The sequence below is a fragment of the Hyposmocoma kahamanoa genome, unplaced genomic scaffold, assembly GCF_003589595.1.
Source record: "Hyposmocoma kahamanoa isolate Upper Pololo Valley unplaced genomic scaffold, ASM358959v1 94, whole genome shotgun sequence".
Lineage (NCBI taxonomy): Eukaryota > Metazoa > Arthropoda > Insecta > Lepidoptera > Cosmopterigidae > Hyposmocoma > Hyposmocoma kahamanoa.
Genome location: NW_020654878.1, coordinates 3,549,307 through 3,568,725, shown reverse-complemented (window position 1 = coordinate 3,568,725; position 19,419 = coordinate 3,549,307). Strand labels below are relative to the sequence as shown.

The 19,419-nt window shown below is 37.7% G+C and overlaps 1 protein-coding gene across 1 annotated transcript in view; it reads left to right on the top strand.

The window, feature by feature from the left end:
- The window catches only part of LOC113237956 (potassium/sodium hyperpolarization-activated cyclic nucleotide-gated channel 2-like), a 21,500-nt gene extending 2,354 nt beyond the window's left edge, over positions 1-19,146 (top strand). The window contains exons 2-11 of the mRNA XM_026474674.1: positions 852-1,079; positions 2,983-3,154; positions 5,346-5,460; positions 7,168-7,290; positions 9,785-9,883; positions 11,870-11,943; positions 12,041-12,155; positions 13,951-14,174; positions 18,523-18,650; positions 18,915-19,146. Coding sequence (XP_026330459.1) covers positions 852-1,079; positions 2,983-3,154; positions 5,346-5,460; positions 7,168-7,290; positions 9,785-9,883; positions 11,870-11,943; positions 12,041-12,155; positions 13,951-14,174; positions 18,523-18,650; positions 18,915-19,023 — 1,387 coding nt within the window. The 3' untranslated portion in view covers positions 19,024-19,146. The remainder of the gene's footprint in view (positions 1-851; positions 1,080-2,982; positions 3,155-5,345; positions 5,461-7,167; positions 7,291-9,784; positions 9,884-11,869; positions 11,944-12,040; positions 12,156-13,950; positions 14,175-18,522; positions 18,651-18,914) is intronic.
- The last annotated feature ends 273 nt before the right edge of the window (positions 19,147-19,419 follow it).

The window sequence follows — 19,419 nt, the reverse complement described above, 5'->3', positions numbered from 1 at the left end:
CTCTCAAAAAATCGAATTTATTAAATATAATTGGCAAGTCATGTCTATTCCTTGTTTTACCATAATAGTTATTTACTCTTGGACATACATATTTATTTTCACGGCCTCGCCTAGTGTTATGCTTGTTCGTTACATTAATTTTAAATTCAGTTGTATAATAGTTTTCAACAGCGGCCAAACATTGAACTTTTGCTTTTACAGGAAGTATTTTAAATAGTTTATCGTAATCTCCCTTACAACTATACTTGGTTTTACACTGAGTACACTGTTTTGTATCTTCTTCTTCTTCTTCAAGTGCCTCTCCATTATTGAAGATTCGGCAGTCGGTTTTCTATATCTTTCTTTGTCCAGAGCTAGCCTGAACTATTGTTCCACGGTCTTGATACCGGTCCTCTCCCTGTTGTTTAGAAGTCATGACATTTTCCTTCTTCCAACCTTCCGCTTCCGAGCTACTTTGCCTATCATTACTGTGTGCTATAGATGATATCTGATATCTGTCATGTCTCACTACAAGACCCAAATAGGCAACCTTCCGATGTTGACAGTGCATACCAACTCCACCTTCTTCGCCATACGTCTAAGGACCTCGACATTCGAGACCTTGTCCGTCCAACTGATGCGGAGAACTCTACGATAGCGCCACTTTTCGAACGCTTCAAGTTTCTTCCCGAGGTCTTCTTTTAATGGTCCATTATTTGCATCCATAAAGAACGACTGGCCACATGTAGCACTGCAAAAGCCTAGTGCGGAATTAGAGACAGATTTACATGTGATGATTTTATTTACTTTCTGGAGTACACTGTTTTGTATCGAGGTTATTATACATTTTAATTTGAGTTTTATTATTCCAGTTTTCGATGGAACAGTTTAATGGTATTTATTAACTTAGCGCAAATGATGCTGGCGCCATTTAGACTCACCTTTCTACTGGATGTATGGCCTGCCAAAATTTGGACCTTGGACTACGTTCTGCTCGCACACCACATTATCTGCCTATTGGATATTATTGTCAAATTCAACTTAGGTTTCCATGAGAAGAATAAAGTCAATTGTGCCCTGAAGAGGAAAAAAATTGCTCTGTAAGTTTGTCAATGATTATACTTAGGACGGTTACACACATACGCTTAAATTAGACAACATTTATTTTGGGATAATTATTAAATTCTCTGTGTCGTTGTAGGACATATTTTGAAGGAATTCTTGGAGAATTTTCTTAACCTTTATGTAACAAAAATGATATATGGCCATTGACTTATAAATAAATGGACATAATACAAAAACCACGAAAAAAATGTCCCAAGTCAACCTATTTAAACGTAGTGACATGTCAAGGAATATGAAAAAGCTAAAAAGTTTAATTTAAATTGCAATATCATCGCAGTACTGTCTAATTTTGCTTGCTTCGCTGTCAGTCGAACAAACGAAGACTAGAGCGTGAATGACGCTCTGTATACGATTTTAACGCCCTATAAGTTCGGACACTTTTTAGCGCGGACCCGACATCCATATAATTGTAAGTCAATGAGTTTGGCGTTTAATTTATTGTACAAAATTGACCCAACAAACACAAAAAAATCTGGAAATAAACACATGTTTTGATGATACAATTTTGGGGCAGACAATATCTTTCCTTCTTTTGTTAGTGTTTTCAGTACTATATGGGAGTGCAATGTGCTGTTTGAGAACTGTGGACTTAATAAATAATTGCCTTACAGTTAGTACCTTACACGACTTATACAGAAGGTTAGTGGCGTAAAGGAAAGGGCGGAAGGTAGAAACCTTTAGAACCACTCGCTGGGCTCTCTCAATGATTAGTGATGAAGTTTTAGCAATACCACCCCAAGATGTAATGCAATATGTAATAATTGATTGACATACGGCATAATAAACTTGCGTGATTATTTTAAAATCAGCAAAAGCGCGAAGTTTTTTAAACAACATTAGCTTACGGATTCGACCGCTTAGTGCTTCGATATGGACATATAAGAGAGGTTATCACCTATTATAACACCTAAATACTTTACCTTGTTAGTAATAGCAATGTCTGGACACTTGCACAGGTTGTTAGTAGTCTCCTTACAATGGTGAGCATAAAGTTGTGTGTTAGTTATAACAGACTTTGGTTTTCGCATATAGAACTGCATGAAACTAGTTTTATCCGTGTTTAGTGTTAATAAATGTTGCTGGAGCCAGTTATTTACGACATTGAATCCTCGCTGAGCATACTCATAGACTTCCTTATCAGAGTTAGCAGAAAAAAGCAGAGCAGTATCATCACCATAGGATATGATCTTCCCACCACCAAATTCTAGATTACAAAGGTCATTAATGTAGATCAGAAACAGAGTAGGGCCTAAAATACTTCCTTGAGGAATTCCAAATGCAGTACTCTTGATATCAGAACTGAAAACGTCACCTATTTTGATACATTGGGAGCGGTTCTCCAGATACTCTACAAGTATTTCAGCTGTATACCTCTTATACCTAGGAATTCAAGATTCTGCAATGGGATGGGTATATAAACTTTATCAAAAGCTTTCGCTAGGTCCAGAAATATCCCCACTGTTTTGTTACCCTTGTCAAGTTCCCTCGCTAAAAAATCCGTAAGGTGATGCACAGCGTCAGATGTCGATAATTTGGATCTAAAACCGAACTGTGTTTTAGGTAATATGGATTGTTTCTCCAAATACAATACAAGTCTATTATTTATAAGTTTTTCTAATATTTTAGATATTGCTGGCATTTTACATATGGCAGTAACGAAATAGGTCTATAATTTGTTATTTAATCTTTGTTACCAGATTTATATACCGGGACAACAACAGCTTTTTTTAAGCATATAGGAAATATTCCTTTTCTTAGAGTATAAAATTTATAAGCACTTATTTCCATTTTTACCTCCTGGAACATTGGAAACGGAATTTTACCGTTATTTTTTAGATTAATATGAGATCTATATAATGGGATAATGTAACATGTCAGAAGGTACTTATGCTCGTGGTTCCTGCTGGATGTGTGCTCGAGCCTACCGCTACCGCAGATCCTGATCTACATGGAGTGTCACCGTCGGTACATACTGCTGGCCCATTGCCTCGCTTGCCTTCGATCTGCTCGTATCGTCACTTGCTTCGTGGACGTTAAGGTTTTTATGAAAGTTAGTATTATACTGGTCAACTTGTCTTCAACAGAAGGTGTAAAATAAGGTCGCTTTTCTACCGACGAGGCGACACGATGAAAGAGAAGAAAAGAAATCTCGCTTGTTTCCGCCAAAAGTTAAATTTATATATTAAAAAATAGCTATTAATGGCAAACTTGAAAAAAAATCTTAGTTGATACATTTTTGAAATTCGACTACAGTTTGCAATTATTTTCAGAAGTCTAAATTTTTTAAACCGTAGTGGTACGTACCCCACAACCTTGCGATAATTATTAAAAGCCACCGTGAATTCGCGAGATCGCGTGAAGCGTGTTTCCATTGCAGAATTAAATTTACTCTATATAGGCAGCAATACGATACACTATTACACCAACAAATATTTCAAGTCTCGTTTCGCACATCCTGCAATCTAGACTATTTCAACCGAAGATGCTCAGGGAATAAATTGAAATATTTGCTATACAAATGTCAATCCTCATCATGCCTCACAGGTGGAATAGCACCTTATGGATTTGCAACACACCTATGTCCCTGGTGTTATATACCTGACATGATGATTGTGGGGTTTGTAAAAGGGTTTCTAAAATGACGAACGAAGCATTTTCCACGAAAATACTATTATAAACTTGACTATATGCTGTTTTAAATTTTACACAAGCGATTATGACAATTTAACTACAGGCCTACCGCTTAACTGAGTCGGTTCGTGAGGTACGCGGTGCGGAAGGAGCATTTTAAATGTTAACTGTAACAACACAATATAGTACTTGACTGTACTGAAACATGGTATGCCATCCTGTTTTTTCACTTTTGTTGAAGAACTTTTACTAGTTTTTACTAAATAGTACGGCATGATTGACAAGCGCGCTGTCAGTCCAACAAACGAAGACTGACGCGAGATTGACTCTTGTACGAGATTTTAACGCCCTATAAGTTCGGACACTTTAACGCGTATCCGACGTCCATTTGTTGGTAGGTCCATGGGAAGAAGTTAGTGACAGTTTGCGTAACAGATGAAAAAGTGCCAAATGGCTTGTCTATTCATTTCAAATATCAATGAAATAGTTTTTTTTTTATTATCGTCTCACACAACGACAATTGACTAATTTGGTAGGCTCGTTTTTCAGTCAACCTGTTATTGTTAGTGTTATTGAATGTAGCCAGAAAAATCTATAGTCTATCTTTTCTGGAGACGGAGTAAAAGAACAGTTCATTGCGCAAGTGTTGCCCGCTTGCGAACAGCTAGTGATTGCAGTCGATAAATATTCTATAGACTATCGACTGAATATTGGTCACGCTTATGGAGTAAACAGCCGAACTTGTTTCATTTTAATTAACCTTGTTGAGGTTTTTTTTACCTTATTCATCTTATTACTGAGCCCAAGTTCTTTTGAATTGTCAATTTTTTTGTAAGTTCTCACATACGTACACTGTATTTAGAACTATGTTTATGAAAAATATAAAATGGAATAATATAAAATTTTAAAGTTTTTTTCATTTTAATTCCATATATTTAATCATATCCGCCTGTTGTTGTTATATGTGTGTATGTGAATAAAAATTTATCTCGATTCTAGTAGGTCAGCTGTCAAAATGAGAATAAAGAAGGCAATAACGCATTTAGTAATCCTTAGAGCGTCGTAACATTCACAATTACTTTTGGCAAAATTTTATGTTCTTTCACAATCTATCGATAACACTATCGACAACAACTACATAACTATTTAAAATTTTATGAAAACTAGCAACCGTACAAATGTCATTTTAGTCCGTCTTCAAAAACGGCAGACTATAGTTGAAATTATACCGCGTGCAGCGTGACATAACTGATGCGTAAACTGTCACTCCTCCCGCACCGCGCACCTACCTCAGGAACCGACTCAGTTAAGTTATAGGCCTGTAGTCTCATTGTAATAATCGCTTTTGTAAAACCGAACAGTATATGGTCAAATTTAAAACAGTAGGTAAATATATAGTCTTTATAACAGTACTTTCGTGGAAAATTCATCGTTTGTTACTTTAAGAATCCTTTTACAAACCCCGTTATCATTATCCTTTGAATAGCATTCTGTAATGAGTGTAAGAAACATCGTACAGACAATTACGAGGAGTGCATACATCAGAAGAAATCCCGATACGTGTAAAACGACTATGCAGAAAGAAACAAAGTGAGAAATGTCTATTGCAGAAGCTGACGACGTCGTACTCCTGGCATGTCAGTATACAACACTTGATGCTCTTGATCGTCGCCGCGCACTGGTGCAGCTGCATCGTCTATGTCTTCCCCGTCTTCTACTATTATTGTTAGTATTTTACTCTTTTCATGTCATTTAGGAGTTTCACAGAATAATAAATACAGCAGAAGTGCTTAGTGGTTGTGCGAGACGCGTGTGCCAATGGTACAATTATACAGAATTCCACAAGGGCTCCTCAGTTCACCATTTTCGCTTTGTACGTTGTGGTCGTGTCGATGAAAAATGCCTTAACTTGCTGCTTTGCAGTATTATAACCATAGTGGTTTTACATTATTATCGTTAAGTGTTATTTTATTTCATTTTATAATAGATTTACCATTATCTATTTATCATCATCGATATTTTGTTTTAAGAAATGAATAATGAAAATTTTCTAGAAATAGGTGATTTTGTTTTATCGAGCAAAGTTTATTTTCTCGGATCCCATAACTACAGCTATGTTATGTTTTCATTGTCAATTAGAAAAATAATGAATTCGAATTTTTTTATGTGGATAAACTGATATTTTGTGTGTGGTCACAAAACGTAACAACGTGTACTGTGGGTCTCATTCCACTTAAGGCGAGTTATCTCAAAGCGAGTCTACATTTTAGAAGATTTTGAATTAGAATTTGAATTTGAATTTTGAATTGAATTTGAATTTGAAAGTGAGGTGTGGGAACATCGCCACTGGCGTCCCGCAAACCGCGCGATGACAATTAATATGAATAAAATAAGAACAGGCACATCACAGATACGTCGTCGATAAGCGCTCAATGGCGACTGACAGAGCAGCGGACGACGCGGCTTGTCATTAAACCGCTGGGTAATTTTCAAATTTTGGGATAAACGTGAATTTAATGACTACAAGGCTTCAGTTGAAAGCTAAAATCTAGCAGGTTCTTTGTAGTACTTAAAGAGAAACATCTGTATATTAAAATTATGTGCAAAGTTAGGTATTTTATATTAAATAATTCGTTTTCGGGAATTTATATGATCGTGTAACAAACAGGCACGTTCTTTAGACGATATCCTTAAGTATATCGTATATTTTTTGTTAGCTTTTCCTCCGGAGACTCGCCTTAACCACTACAAACACGGACGGAATAGTTGGAATAGAATTAAGGCGAGTCAGCGAGGGGAAGCGGGAAAAACTTTTTTGCTAGATCAAATGGTTTAGGTATTTACTATTAAAAAACGATCTTACAAAAAATATACGATACACTTATGGATATATATGGATAAAGAATGTGCTAATTCGTTACACGATGGGAGGTATTTCACCCGATCATATAAAATCCCGAAAACAGGCTAAAATAAAGTCTAAATCGAGTTTATTTAGGAACAAAATATCTGTCATTTTTATATGGAGATATTTTTCTTTAAGTACTTGTTTCATTCGTTGCCCGTGATATTACCAGCTGTACCTACTACTAGTACCGACAAACGTAGTAGGGAAATTGTTTTTGTCCTGTACTTTCCCGTATTACTACTACCAAGATAGGAAGCGTTTAGAACCTGCTAAATTTTGGTTTACAACTGAAACCCAATTTATCCCTAAACGTGAAAATTAACAATCGGTTTAGTGACACGTCATACCGCCTGCTGGCGGCTGATGGGCTATCAGTCGCCATCGGGCACTTGTCCACGTCGGATTTGTATCAAATTTTCTAGGTCTATTCTTATTTTATTTATATGTGGTGCAGTAGATAATAGAAGTTGTTGGATATAAGCGGTTCGAATATGATAATAATGCTAACAAATATTTGTCAATAGGGTACGGCCAATTGCATAGCACTAACAATGCGGAGCTAATATCTTTGCACGGCCGCCTGCTCGACATACCTGTCAGTGCCCGTTACGGGTTCTCATTGTTTTTTACTGCGTGTGCAATCTTCGGTAATTTTTTATTCTGATTTGTTAATACCTTTTCTAATAATAAGCCCAATCGAATACTGGTGCAACCCATGTATTCTAATTTTATCGCACACACACACTCAACATAGCCCCGCACTAGGGAAACCCTGTGTCACGGGTGCCATGGACACACACATAGACAACCACAAATTACACCCAAACTCACGAGAGAAATAATTGTAGGCCATACAACTATTTCTCCCGGCCCGAGAATCGAACCTGGGACCTCTGCGTGGCAGTCCGGCATGGTAACCGTTCGGCCACGGAGGCAGTTACTGAGACAGTTATCACATATTATCATCATTTTTTAGTCATTTTCTGTTATTTTTGTATACAGCCATATTTATTTACTAATGTTATGCTCCCTGAATTTTGTGAAAAAAAAACAAGAAAACAAAATTCGAAAAGAAAAACCAAGAAACGAATTTTGTGAAATAAAAAATTAAAAACAAAAAGAGCTTTTTCCAAAAAAAATAATACGAATAACAAGAAACAAATCGTGTACCTACCTATACATAGGGCGCACTATAATTTTCCGGAACTGGCCACTTACATAAACAATACTTAAAAAGTAATTACAATATTTGAAAATGGAACTCTTTAGCTGTAGAATACAGTTTGTTTCATCCGACTGTCACTTGTTTTTACATTGTGGCGTCATTTTAGAAATTGGTTGTCTACATCACCATGGATGAATATTTTCGTAGTATGATTTTCTACGACTAAGTGTAATTTAACAGCTCAGCGGAGCTTCGCTCGGCTTTAAATTGCTTTTGGCGATGAAGTACCATGCAAGACGACTATTTATAGCTGGTTTGCAGTATTAAAACGCGGTCGTGTGAATCTCAGTGACGAATTTCGTGATGGTCGCCTGTCCACTGTTGTGAACAACAAAAACATCTATGCTGTGCGCCGTGTGATCAAAAGAGACAGGCATGTGACATACAATGAGATTCAGGCATCTTTAGGCATAGGCATGAGTCAAATACAATCAATACTACACAAACATTTGGGTGTGAAAAAGCTGTGCTCTCCGTGGATCCCACACAGTTTGACTGAGGCTCAAAAAACGGATCGCGTCACTTGGTGCAATGCCATGCTTACCAGATTCAACGAAGGGGCGTCAAATTTGGTGTGCGACATAGTAATAGGTGACAAAACATGGATTTATAGTTACGATCCCAAAACAAAACAGCAATCGAGCGTATGGGTCTTTCGAGATGAGCCGAAACCAATCAAAGTGGCGCGCGTGCAAAGTGCCTCTAAGCGGATGATTGCTTCTTTTTTCAATAAAACTGGACACGTGGCTACTGTTGCTTTGGAGAATCGTTGTACCGGGAATAGTTATTGGTACACGACCATTTGTTTGCCGGAAACTTATAGTGCGCCCCACGTAGATGTAGAATTTTTGTAACTCTTATGTTTAATTCCTTGAACTCTATAACTTCGGCCTTCTCAAGGTGAGAGTGAATGCTTCATCGTCCTCCGCATCGTCACTTTCCGTCAGGTGAAATAAAGCATATATTTTGAAGATGCGGCCAAATTATGCCAAGGATGCGATATATATTGATTTGTTTCCAAGTTAAAGCCATCATTACAGGTTGTACCTAATGCGATAGTGTGTAGACAACAAGGTCTTGCTTAATTGATATTAATTTAGATAACAGGAAACTTATATACTACTTATCGAGTTCTTAGGTTTTTGCGATTTTTATTGTTACACATAGGAAATGAAACTATTTTTCCGGATTTAAATCGCGTACATTTGTTTTTTCCAACAAACCAACATTTCGGACCCTTTACAGGTCCCATGGTCACGGTTGACTGAAGTGGTAAAGTCAAGAGCATATCATGGATAAACCTACACATTCAATGAAGTTTGACAAAACCCAGGCCCTTGCAAAAGAAGTCCGTTTTCTACCCAGGATGCTGCAAGAGGCCATTGAAATTAAAAAAACATCCTAATTTCAACAGGGAAGATGGTTTCTCCGTACCACCAGTTTGGGATCCAGTATTTCCTCTAATGAAAAATCCCAAATAGACATAAGACTGCAGTACTAATTAATATATTTCAGTTTATTCTAATTTCTATTATTAATTAATAAGAAATTGAACTTAATAAAAATTCATTCATAAAATAATTTGTAAAACTTAATGTAGCGTAAATTGGAATGTTCTTTGTGAAATTAAATATAAGGTATTTAATTAATAACTTTTGTAACTGTAGTGAAAAACAGGATAGTTTGCATTAATATTAGACATAACTAGTTGATGACTTTACCACCTCAGTCAACCGTGACCATAAGACCTGTAAAAACCCGAAACACTGGTTTGTTTGAAAAAACGAATCCGGAAAAATAGTTCCATTTCCTATGTTATAACTGCTTAATTATTATCATTGTGGTAACTTTTTTCATATGGTTTTATTACTGTTATGTATACTTGCAACTTATTAAAGTATTCCTATTATTTATAGGTATCCGCTACTACATGTTCCACACTCACACCAGACATGAGGTTGTCGTGAACGCAGTTATTATTCTCATCTTTTCAGTGTTCACAGTTTACATTACAGGTAATTCCTGATGCTTCAAGCTCTAAACACCGAGTGCAACGCGACACGACATATTGACACTGACGACACTTTGGGTGGAATTTATGTGGACACGCGATCATTGTGTGGAGCTTTTTATCCTAACCCAACTTAAGGCGGTCACCACCAGGTATAGACGCGGACTCAGCTTGAAGCGGTCATATTCTACCACACTTGTCACATTAAGCCCTTTTACGATGAGCATGAAAATGTGTATATATCTTTACATATAATTAGGTTACAATGATATACAATATGAGAGGTTAATTAGGTTACAATATAAGAAAACACTAATTATTATTTACACGTATTGATTGCGACGTGTGACGCAACGCGGGTGTCCGGTAACCGGTCTCGGAAACATCGGTACATCTCACACTTAGACCAAAACTTCTCCCTCATGAAGGTCGACAGATGTTCAGATGGTACTCTCACCACAAATTAATTATAAAGTATAAAATTCGCATCGTGGCGGAACCCCAACCGCTCGACCCTAAGGACGCATTTCCATAGATATTCGCATTTCCATTATGTCGTAACGTTCGTATCGTTAGACGACTGTCGCGTCTAGCCTAGTTGTGACTGTCGTCGACGTCTATTTTATCATTGAACAACTGTCGTATAGATCGTGACGACAATTTATCGGTTCACGGCAACCGCCTTGTTGTTTGCACAACAGAATCGTTTGAAGCTGCGATTATCTGTCGTCATATATTTACCGTGACGTTTTATTTATCGTCGTACGACTGTCGTTTTAGCTCTTCCCGATGTCTCGACAGTCTGTCGTCGTAACGTCAAAAAAGTCGTTAACGACAGTTAATCGTGTTGTACTATTTGTGAACCACTTCATTTAAATATACATGCCACAACACTTCAAACTGCACGACTATCTGTTGTCACGACATAATGGATATCACTCGTATGTACTCCATATTATCCGCAGACTTTGTGGAGTCATAAAGACGTTACATGTCACGTACAACAACGTAATCGGTAGCTCTGGAAGCAGTAGATGATTAGGGCTCAGAGTTCGGGCTGGACGGAGCGGTGCCACTAAAGTTTCACTGGTTTACCTACTTCTTTTTCGTTTCCGCCTTTTCGAAATGTGTCCTACCACGTTCGGAGTCATTTGGCAGTCGACGTGTCTATTAGAACTTCAAAGCTGCCTTTCGGGCGATCATCCGTCGTCAGCTGCGTACGCGATCGTAAATTCGCAGGAAGTATTTTTCACTGTTATCATATAGACATACAGCTTTCTGACCGACGTAATAATATGCCGTGTCCATAAGTGTGGTGACTCCCTTAAGGCCCATTTGTCTCCTTTTTCGTTTCGCGCACTTTCCGGTAATCGATTTCAACAAAACTTAGCAAATACCTAGATGTAGTTAATTCCACGAACTTTTGAACCACAACTACAGCGCCTGGCGACGCGCGAGTACGCTCGCATTAGTGCGACCGGATCACAGTGTGGTCAGTGTCTGACGCCTCACTGCGCTCAAATAACCGTTAACCAAAGAAGCCGCTCGACTGCAACCAAGCGTCATAACACAAATTTGTACCTTAATAATGGGAAAATAGAGATGAATATGCTATAGGCGAAAAACATGACGCGTCGCTACGCTTCGACTCTGCGCCAGTGAGTTGAGCCTAAGACATTCTGATTAGGGGATATGTATGATATAGTAGTTATAAAAGGCTTACCTTTTGTGTGCATAACCAAAGCCGAGCATTACGTAGTTAAAAATAAATATAATAAAGTTAAACAAAAAATAAATAAAATTGGTTAAATATAGGAATAAATAAGACATGTAAGACTATAAATCCGCCTTAAAATTTTATTCGCGAATGTGGATTTTCATTTTAAGGTGTCAAATATTTCAGATTCACTAAATTTAATATAAATTTTACGTTGTAGGCCACTACGCTTTCCATGTTTTTAATGTCCTTAATCAATGATTACATTTTCAGCTTTAATGTTTAAATTGTACTTAACCAAGCACAATGCCGAATTGCGGTACATTGAACTTATGGATCAAGTCGAAGTAAGTCGTATTTATTAACTAGATTTACTAAGAATACTGCTTATAACAAAGACTTCATCTCCGTATCATAAATTAAAATTTTTTTAAATGTTGACAGAGATACATGCGGCAGAAGTTATTTCCTGCTCAAATGAAAAAACGCGTACGTGATTTTTACAACTACAGATACCATGGTCGATATTTCAAAGAAGTTACTCTTAACTGTCTTTCAGGTTAGAATCTCCACAATACTGACTAGGTAGATGTGTGTTAATAATTCGATTTGTAACGAGACTCTGCTTTTACGTCCGCAATTGCGGAAGGTTCGCACTCGTTTTCACATCTGCTTCCGTTTCTGCTTCTCTTACTTTTATAACGGAACTTTAATCGAAAATTTACAACTTAGTTACTTACAACGACGTGGGGCGCGCTTTTTTATCAATTATGTGTTAAGTGTAATTATAAAACCTAAAACAAGTCCTATTTTGAACTATTTCGTTGAGATACTATTTACACCTCCGCTTCCACGTCCGCTTCCGTTTCCGATTCCGCTAAGATTTAATTTTGACATCTGTTTCCGTTATAACAGTTCTGTTGCGTCACTATTAATAATGGAAGTAGGTAGATTCCCAAACTAATTAAAACCTAGCAGAAGACTTAAATTTCTTGCGTGTTCAACAGGCGTAGGCGGTATTAATCACACAAAAGTCAACGTTTTACCCTTTTTTTATTCTAATGTAAGTGTGCATTTAACCTCCATCTCAACTGATGGAAAGTGACGATGAGGTCGACGATGCAGCATGCACACCGAAATAATGCCTATTCACTTTCGCCGTGAAAAGACCCAAGTTATAACGTTGAGGGAACAAGTCTGCAGGCAGGGAATTCCACTCCATAGCCGTTAATTCCGAGACACCTCGACTCATCCGAAGAACAGAGTCCGATGTGATTATATAGCGAAAAGAGAATAAGTACGTTACAGAATAATTTCATTATTCAAACTAAGGCCTACGTAAAGGTGTTTTGAGAGTTTATATATCTTGTTTCGTTTCGGAAATTATAAAATTGAACAATAGTCGATCTGACATTCACAGCGAAGAAGACGAACGAAGTGTACTATGTCCTGAGAATAAGTAGCCTTGCACATAGACCTTTGTTCTACGGATGTGTCGACCTATAAGCCTCTTGGGGCGCTTGTCAATTGAATCCAAGGTGGCCAGTTGGTATGTAGCAGAGCTATCCCAAAGGTGGCAGCGGTTCCTGCTCCATACACGACAGGACTTGTGCTTGATACAGCAGAAGGCCAGCTACCTTAATCGTTGTAGTTACAGGAAAACGGTTCTAAAAGACTTAAATATGTTGATTTGCATTCACAGATTTTGAAAAAATGGTACAGTCAGCAAGATAAAAGGCGATTTTTACAAAACTTTTTTATGCCATTCGATCCGGACTCTGGTAAGGATCAATAGGACGTAGTTAAGCAAAAAGGATCCAATCCACAAAATTATCAAAAAATAAGTTATATTACGGTTCCCAAAGTCTAACCTCTTACATCAACAAAAAAATCCAACATATAAACATAAATAAATATCTCTGGAGTTACATAAGATTATAAGTTTTGAAAATAAAACAAGAGTGAGAAACACTTTTCAACTTCAAACTGTCACATCTCGAAAGTGACTGGATGTGCATTGGATCCTTTTGGCTTAACTACGTCCTAGTCTCTATGGAACGTGTGACGCTAGGAACCACTTTGGGAAAGTATGCTCTAAAAAGTGGTAGATAGTACACAACAAAAACTCAAAAGTTTATTTTTGGTTACTTTGTTGTTTTGTGAAAAATCATGGGACAAAAGTTATTGTTTATGATGATAAGTAATATGGTCCAGCGAGGTTGTTGGTATTTTAAAAATAACCCTGTACTATAGGTCTGCATGCTCTATCATCGACCTAATCTTCACTTTCCATCAGATGAGATGGAGGTGAAATGCGCCCTTATTCCAGTAATAATAAAAAAAAACGTTTTCAGAACAACTTCGCAGTGAAATCAACCTGTACTCGTGTCACAGACTAGTAGAAAACGTGAGCTTATTTGAGGACATCCCAGCGTCAGTTGTGGGCGCGATTCTGGGTTGCTTGCATGCAGAAGTTTACATGCCCAATGACGTCATCGTACGCGCTGGAGACGTAGTGGACTGCGTGTATTTCATCAATTCTGGAACAGTTGCCATTTACACAGGGAAAGGAACCGAGGTGGATACTTACTTATAAAGGAAAATACGCGGGCACCACGAAACAGAAACTGTTCTAAGTGTCGTATTCCAGAACTCTACTCAATACTCAAGTCAGGACTTGAGTATTGCAGTGAGCACTGAAAATCATACTCAAGTCCTTGCCATTAGGGTCGTATTTCCAGTGCTTGTGCTTCCAGTGCAATCCTGACTTGAGCATTGAGTAGAGTTCTAGAATACGACCCTTAGACTGGTTACACACGGCGCCGCAGCCCTTGCACACACACTTTCATACACGCACTGCGGCGGTGGGCGGCGGCGTTAGGTACTTGAAACTGCGGCGGCGAGCGCTGCAGCAATTGTCTCTATCACACCTCTAGTCCTTATTACCTACCTATACTACTATACCTACGTAAATGCTCGTTGCGTATAGTGGCCGCGCGCGCAGCGCACGTAGATATTGGCTTGGTCCGGCCGCACCTTTCAGTGCTTGGTCTAGCGTCTAGCGTCTGTTTGCGATTTCGACATGTGGCTCTACCCGATCGATTCTGTCGCAGAACCGATAACCGATGGGGAAAACGAGTTCTAAGGTGGAGACCGCGACTCGGCAAACGTAGTGTAGGACGCCCTCCGACCAGGTGAAGTAACGACCTGCGAAAGGTTGCTGGCGGGAAATGGATGCGACAAGCTGAGTACTATATCTAAAGTAGTTGATTGATTTTCTGTTAATAACATGCTCCTTAATGAGATAAAAACAAATTGTGTGATATTTACATTACCCAATGTTAGAGAGACGGTTACAAACATTGTAGTTAGAAACGAAAAATTGAATCTTGTGGATACAGTTGTATTTCTAGCTATAACGTTAGATGCTAAATTGCAATGGGTTCCACATATAAGTAAGTTATCAAAACGGTTCAGCTCTGCACGCGATTAAAAAAATACGGAAACTTTCAGACGTTGAAACCGCTAGATTGGGTTACTTCAGCTACTTTCACAGTCTAATGACATACGGCATTTTGCTTTGAAGTAATGCCAGCGATATCAATAGAATCTTTGTCCTGCAGAAAAGTGCGGTTAGGGCAATTTACAATCTGGGCCCCAGAGTATCTTTGAGAGACAAGTTTAAAGAAATTCATATTATTACACTAGCGTCACAGTACACCTATGAAAATGTAATTATAATTTAATAGTTAATCTCTTTAGGAAAAATAGTGACAGACATAACATTAATACGAGGAATAGAAATAAACTAGCTGTTCTTGATAGTCGTCTTCACAAACTGACAAATTCATTTAAGGGGCAATGTATTCGCTTCTATAACAAGATTCCGGTTGATATACAAAATTTGCCATTCACGAGGTTTAAAACTATAGTGAAACAAAAACTTAATACTAAAGATTATTATACAACTTCTGCGTACTTGGATGACAAAAATCCGTGGTAGTAACCCGTTTAGCTCATGGAGGTAGTCTCGATCTTTGATGTTTGAAAGCAAAAAATATATTGTAAATGTTGAATGCGTGCAAATGTTATTTACAAAGAGCAACCCCTAGAGTTTCTTGCTAATTCTTCTCAGGGGAATCTGCCTTACGAATGAGCGGTAGAGTTTAACCTATGTGACGATTTCAAGTGTAATAATGCTTACCTGTGAAATAAAGATTATTTTTATTTGATTTGAGGACCGGGCGAAATGGCGCACATTGCGGCATGCCTATGACCAGCAGTGGACTGCGATAGGATGATTTTGGTGATGATGATCTACCCGATCGTAACACAAGACCCTTTAGCCCGTACCCGCCGCCCGCGCCTACGCCTGCACTCTGAATGAGCCCATGGGCCGCGCCGCTCGCTCTGGTGCTGCGGTATAACGCCGCTACTCTTGCGGCGACAAAATACGCCTCCGCCACAGCGCCATGTGTAACCAGCCTCAGAGTTAATAGCACAACATTTGTGTGTTAAGCGTTGCAAGATAAGTAAATAGGCAACGCACGTTAAAATAAATTAATCTTCGAATAAATCAAATTCTGGTTCAAAATCTGGGAGCAAATCAAAGCCGGAGTATTTGCAGCTGATGAATGAATTTGGTGCCCTAAATTCAAATATGGCATTGGTTTTTGCCCAAGAGGTCAAATTTTTCAGATACAACGTATTTGTGAAATACACATTATACTTACCTACTATTTTCAGGAAAACTCATGGATCATATAAAAATAATAAACATGGATTTTTTTTATCATATTATGAAAATATTATTTATTATATACAAAGATAGAGGATCGTCAATAAAACTGAGAAAGATCATCACTAAGCATTTGCTTGTTTTCCAAGACATTCTTGAAGGAATCTTTGAACAGTCCCTTTTAAATTCCAGCAGTCATCTGTCAGATTACTGCAGAAATCCATCTTGACTGCGGTCCTCCATTGCTTTAATCTTCTGGTGAAATCTTTCACCTAGTTGACAGGATTCATCCTCACTGAGCTTTAGTAGCTGGCAAAATGTTGGGATTAGCACTTGCTATGAGAGGCCACGGGCCAAAGTCGTCATAGTTGTTTTTGGGGCCCCTGCAAAACCATCGGTATGCCAAAATTGAGACTTTTCTGTTGCCAGTTAGTGATAAATAGAATATAATAGAATAGAAATAGAAATATTTACGACTGTGCGACCACAGTCGTAAATATTCACTACAAGTTTTACAGACCTGATAGGGCATCCAGGTTTTATCGTGATCATAAACCTTAGACCCAGATGTGTAAGTAATATATGTATAAGTATCCAAGATAATCTCCTATTGTCACAATAAATTTTTCTGTTTTTTTTATCGTATATATTGTAGCAAATATGTATATCAGGATGATTTACACAACCTTTTCTATTTGAACTCATTTCATATCTATTTAACAACTCAAATATGCTTAGTAGCCTGCAATAAAGTACATTTTAGATTAACTTTGTGACAACCAACCTAAATCCAAATATCACGCAAGACCGACTTCGATCTACCTTTCACAGTAAGAACAAAAGTTAAAAAAAACGCTGTCATAAAAAAGTAGTCACATGTCCAACAATGAAACAACAAATTTTCAAACATTCATAGTTCTGTTATTTTTAATGTTATAGGCTTAGAATCATAACGCATAGAATGATAGTTTCATATCAAACGAACTGTCACAAGTGAGGCAAAAATCAAATTCATGTAGGCTATTTTTAGTAGTAGGTTAATTTTCGGTTTTAGTGAATATTTATATAAAAATACAAGTTGAAACGCGTTACTTCCTTGTGGAATGTGATGTTAGTATCTATTTTATGTTTGTCTGACGTATTTTTACACCCATTTACCGCACATTTCGTCATTTTTAGCTAAAATTCTTGATTTGTTCGCGGTGCAAGTTGACCTTGAGCACTGACGGCCTGCTCGCTCGTGTAGGCCCATTGGGCGCGCTTCAATTTGCCTCACTTAGCGTGTGCGGACTAGGTTTCTATGCGTTATTATTCTAAGGTTATAGAGTATTTTTTTTACACAGATAGCCAATTTAATTGAGCATCGAATGTCCTAAACAGATTTCTTACACAGTTTATAGATAATCTTTAAGGTTTATTTTTTAAATGGGAAATGTTTCATTGTGTCCACAGGTATGTACACAATAAAAAAAACCTTATATTCAACAGTGAAACAGGGTGATTATTTCGTTATTTTTGTAATTATGGGAATAAATAAATAATAAAACCTATTTTTAAAAATACAAAAATGCTTTAATCTACGTAATATTTTCGAACGGATTGGTTACTCTTAATCACAAGAGATAGTACACAATGAAACATTGTTTCCATGCCACTGTTTCATTGTACACTACATTGTACTGTATCTAGGTTACGTCACAATAAACTCAAAAAAAAAATACAACTAAAAATGTTTTCATTTATGAAGTAGTCCCTTTAAATCTATAAAACGTGTACAATACTAAGCAATATTTAGCAATACGGGATTTCCAAGTATATTTAAGTAAGAAAACAACGAAAATTGCAAAAAATACTTACTTTTTCGCCGATACATCAAACGAAACTCTGGCAAAACGTCTGGTTCTTCGTGACGGACTCGCTGAACTGAACTAGAGGGGAGTTCCGCGAGTGCATCCTTGTACGCTATTCTGCACTATTTGGTAACGTCGCACTTTAGAATTATCGCGGTGTTTCATTGTGTACGAGTGTTTCATTGTTGGACAGGTGACCCTACTGACAAAAAAAACTGATTTCATATCTTAGAGGATCGAAAAAAAATTTCATCCAGCGCCCCAAATGTAGATAAAATCAGTTATTTTTTTCTTTTTCAATTTTTTTGGCTTGTGTAATGAAATATGCAAATACTTAGGTGTCCCACTTGGACGACGGGGACCTCTTCGGAGTGGTCGCGCTGATAATGAAGGATCTAAAGCAAGCGGCCACTGTGGTCGCCATCGAAATCACACAGTTATATCGGATGGATACCAAATATTTTCGGTAATTATATTTTATGTGTATGTTTTGTATGTGCCAAATACTCACAAAATAATTAAGTAACCGCACAAACCTGCGGAACCGTAAGCATAGAATTAAACAGCCGTCCCGCAGCCACAGCACGAGACGTGTGCGGGTGAAAACCGCTCTGTGAATTCTTAACATCATAGCGTCATCGTAGCGTCATAGAACTTATACGAAACCGTTTAGGACGAAGGTACCGATTTCTTTTGTCATCCATTTTCTAGTCGAGTTTATCATTTTTAGGCAATACGTATTGACAAACAAGACAATGATGGATCGAATCCAAACAATGGTCTCCCAACGCATGCATGTGACTGTTCTTATTGATAAATGTACCGACAAACCTAGATAAGAGAGATGGTAATGATCTTCGAAGAGTTTAAGAGGAATTACCTACCGTATTTATTAATATTGGTGCTATTGTACCGACACTCTTTTGGAAACATTCGAATTCATAATTTTTATAGTTCCACTTCAACTTTTATATCTATGGCTCCGTCGTTTTGCGCGACGATTTCGCCAATGTCAGGGTTGAAAGACATAATTTTATTAGTTATATTTATTAATACAAAGATCGAACACTCAGAAAAAATTCCTTCGATTCGGCCGGATTCGAACCAACGTCTTCTAGCTTACCGCGTCAGACGCTGTACCAACTAAGCCACGGAACGAACCAGCGCACCTCACGAATTTTTCTATGTGCATGCGTCGTATCTCTGTATTTGGTTTTTTCAACGACTTTTTAGTC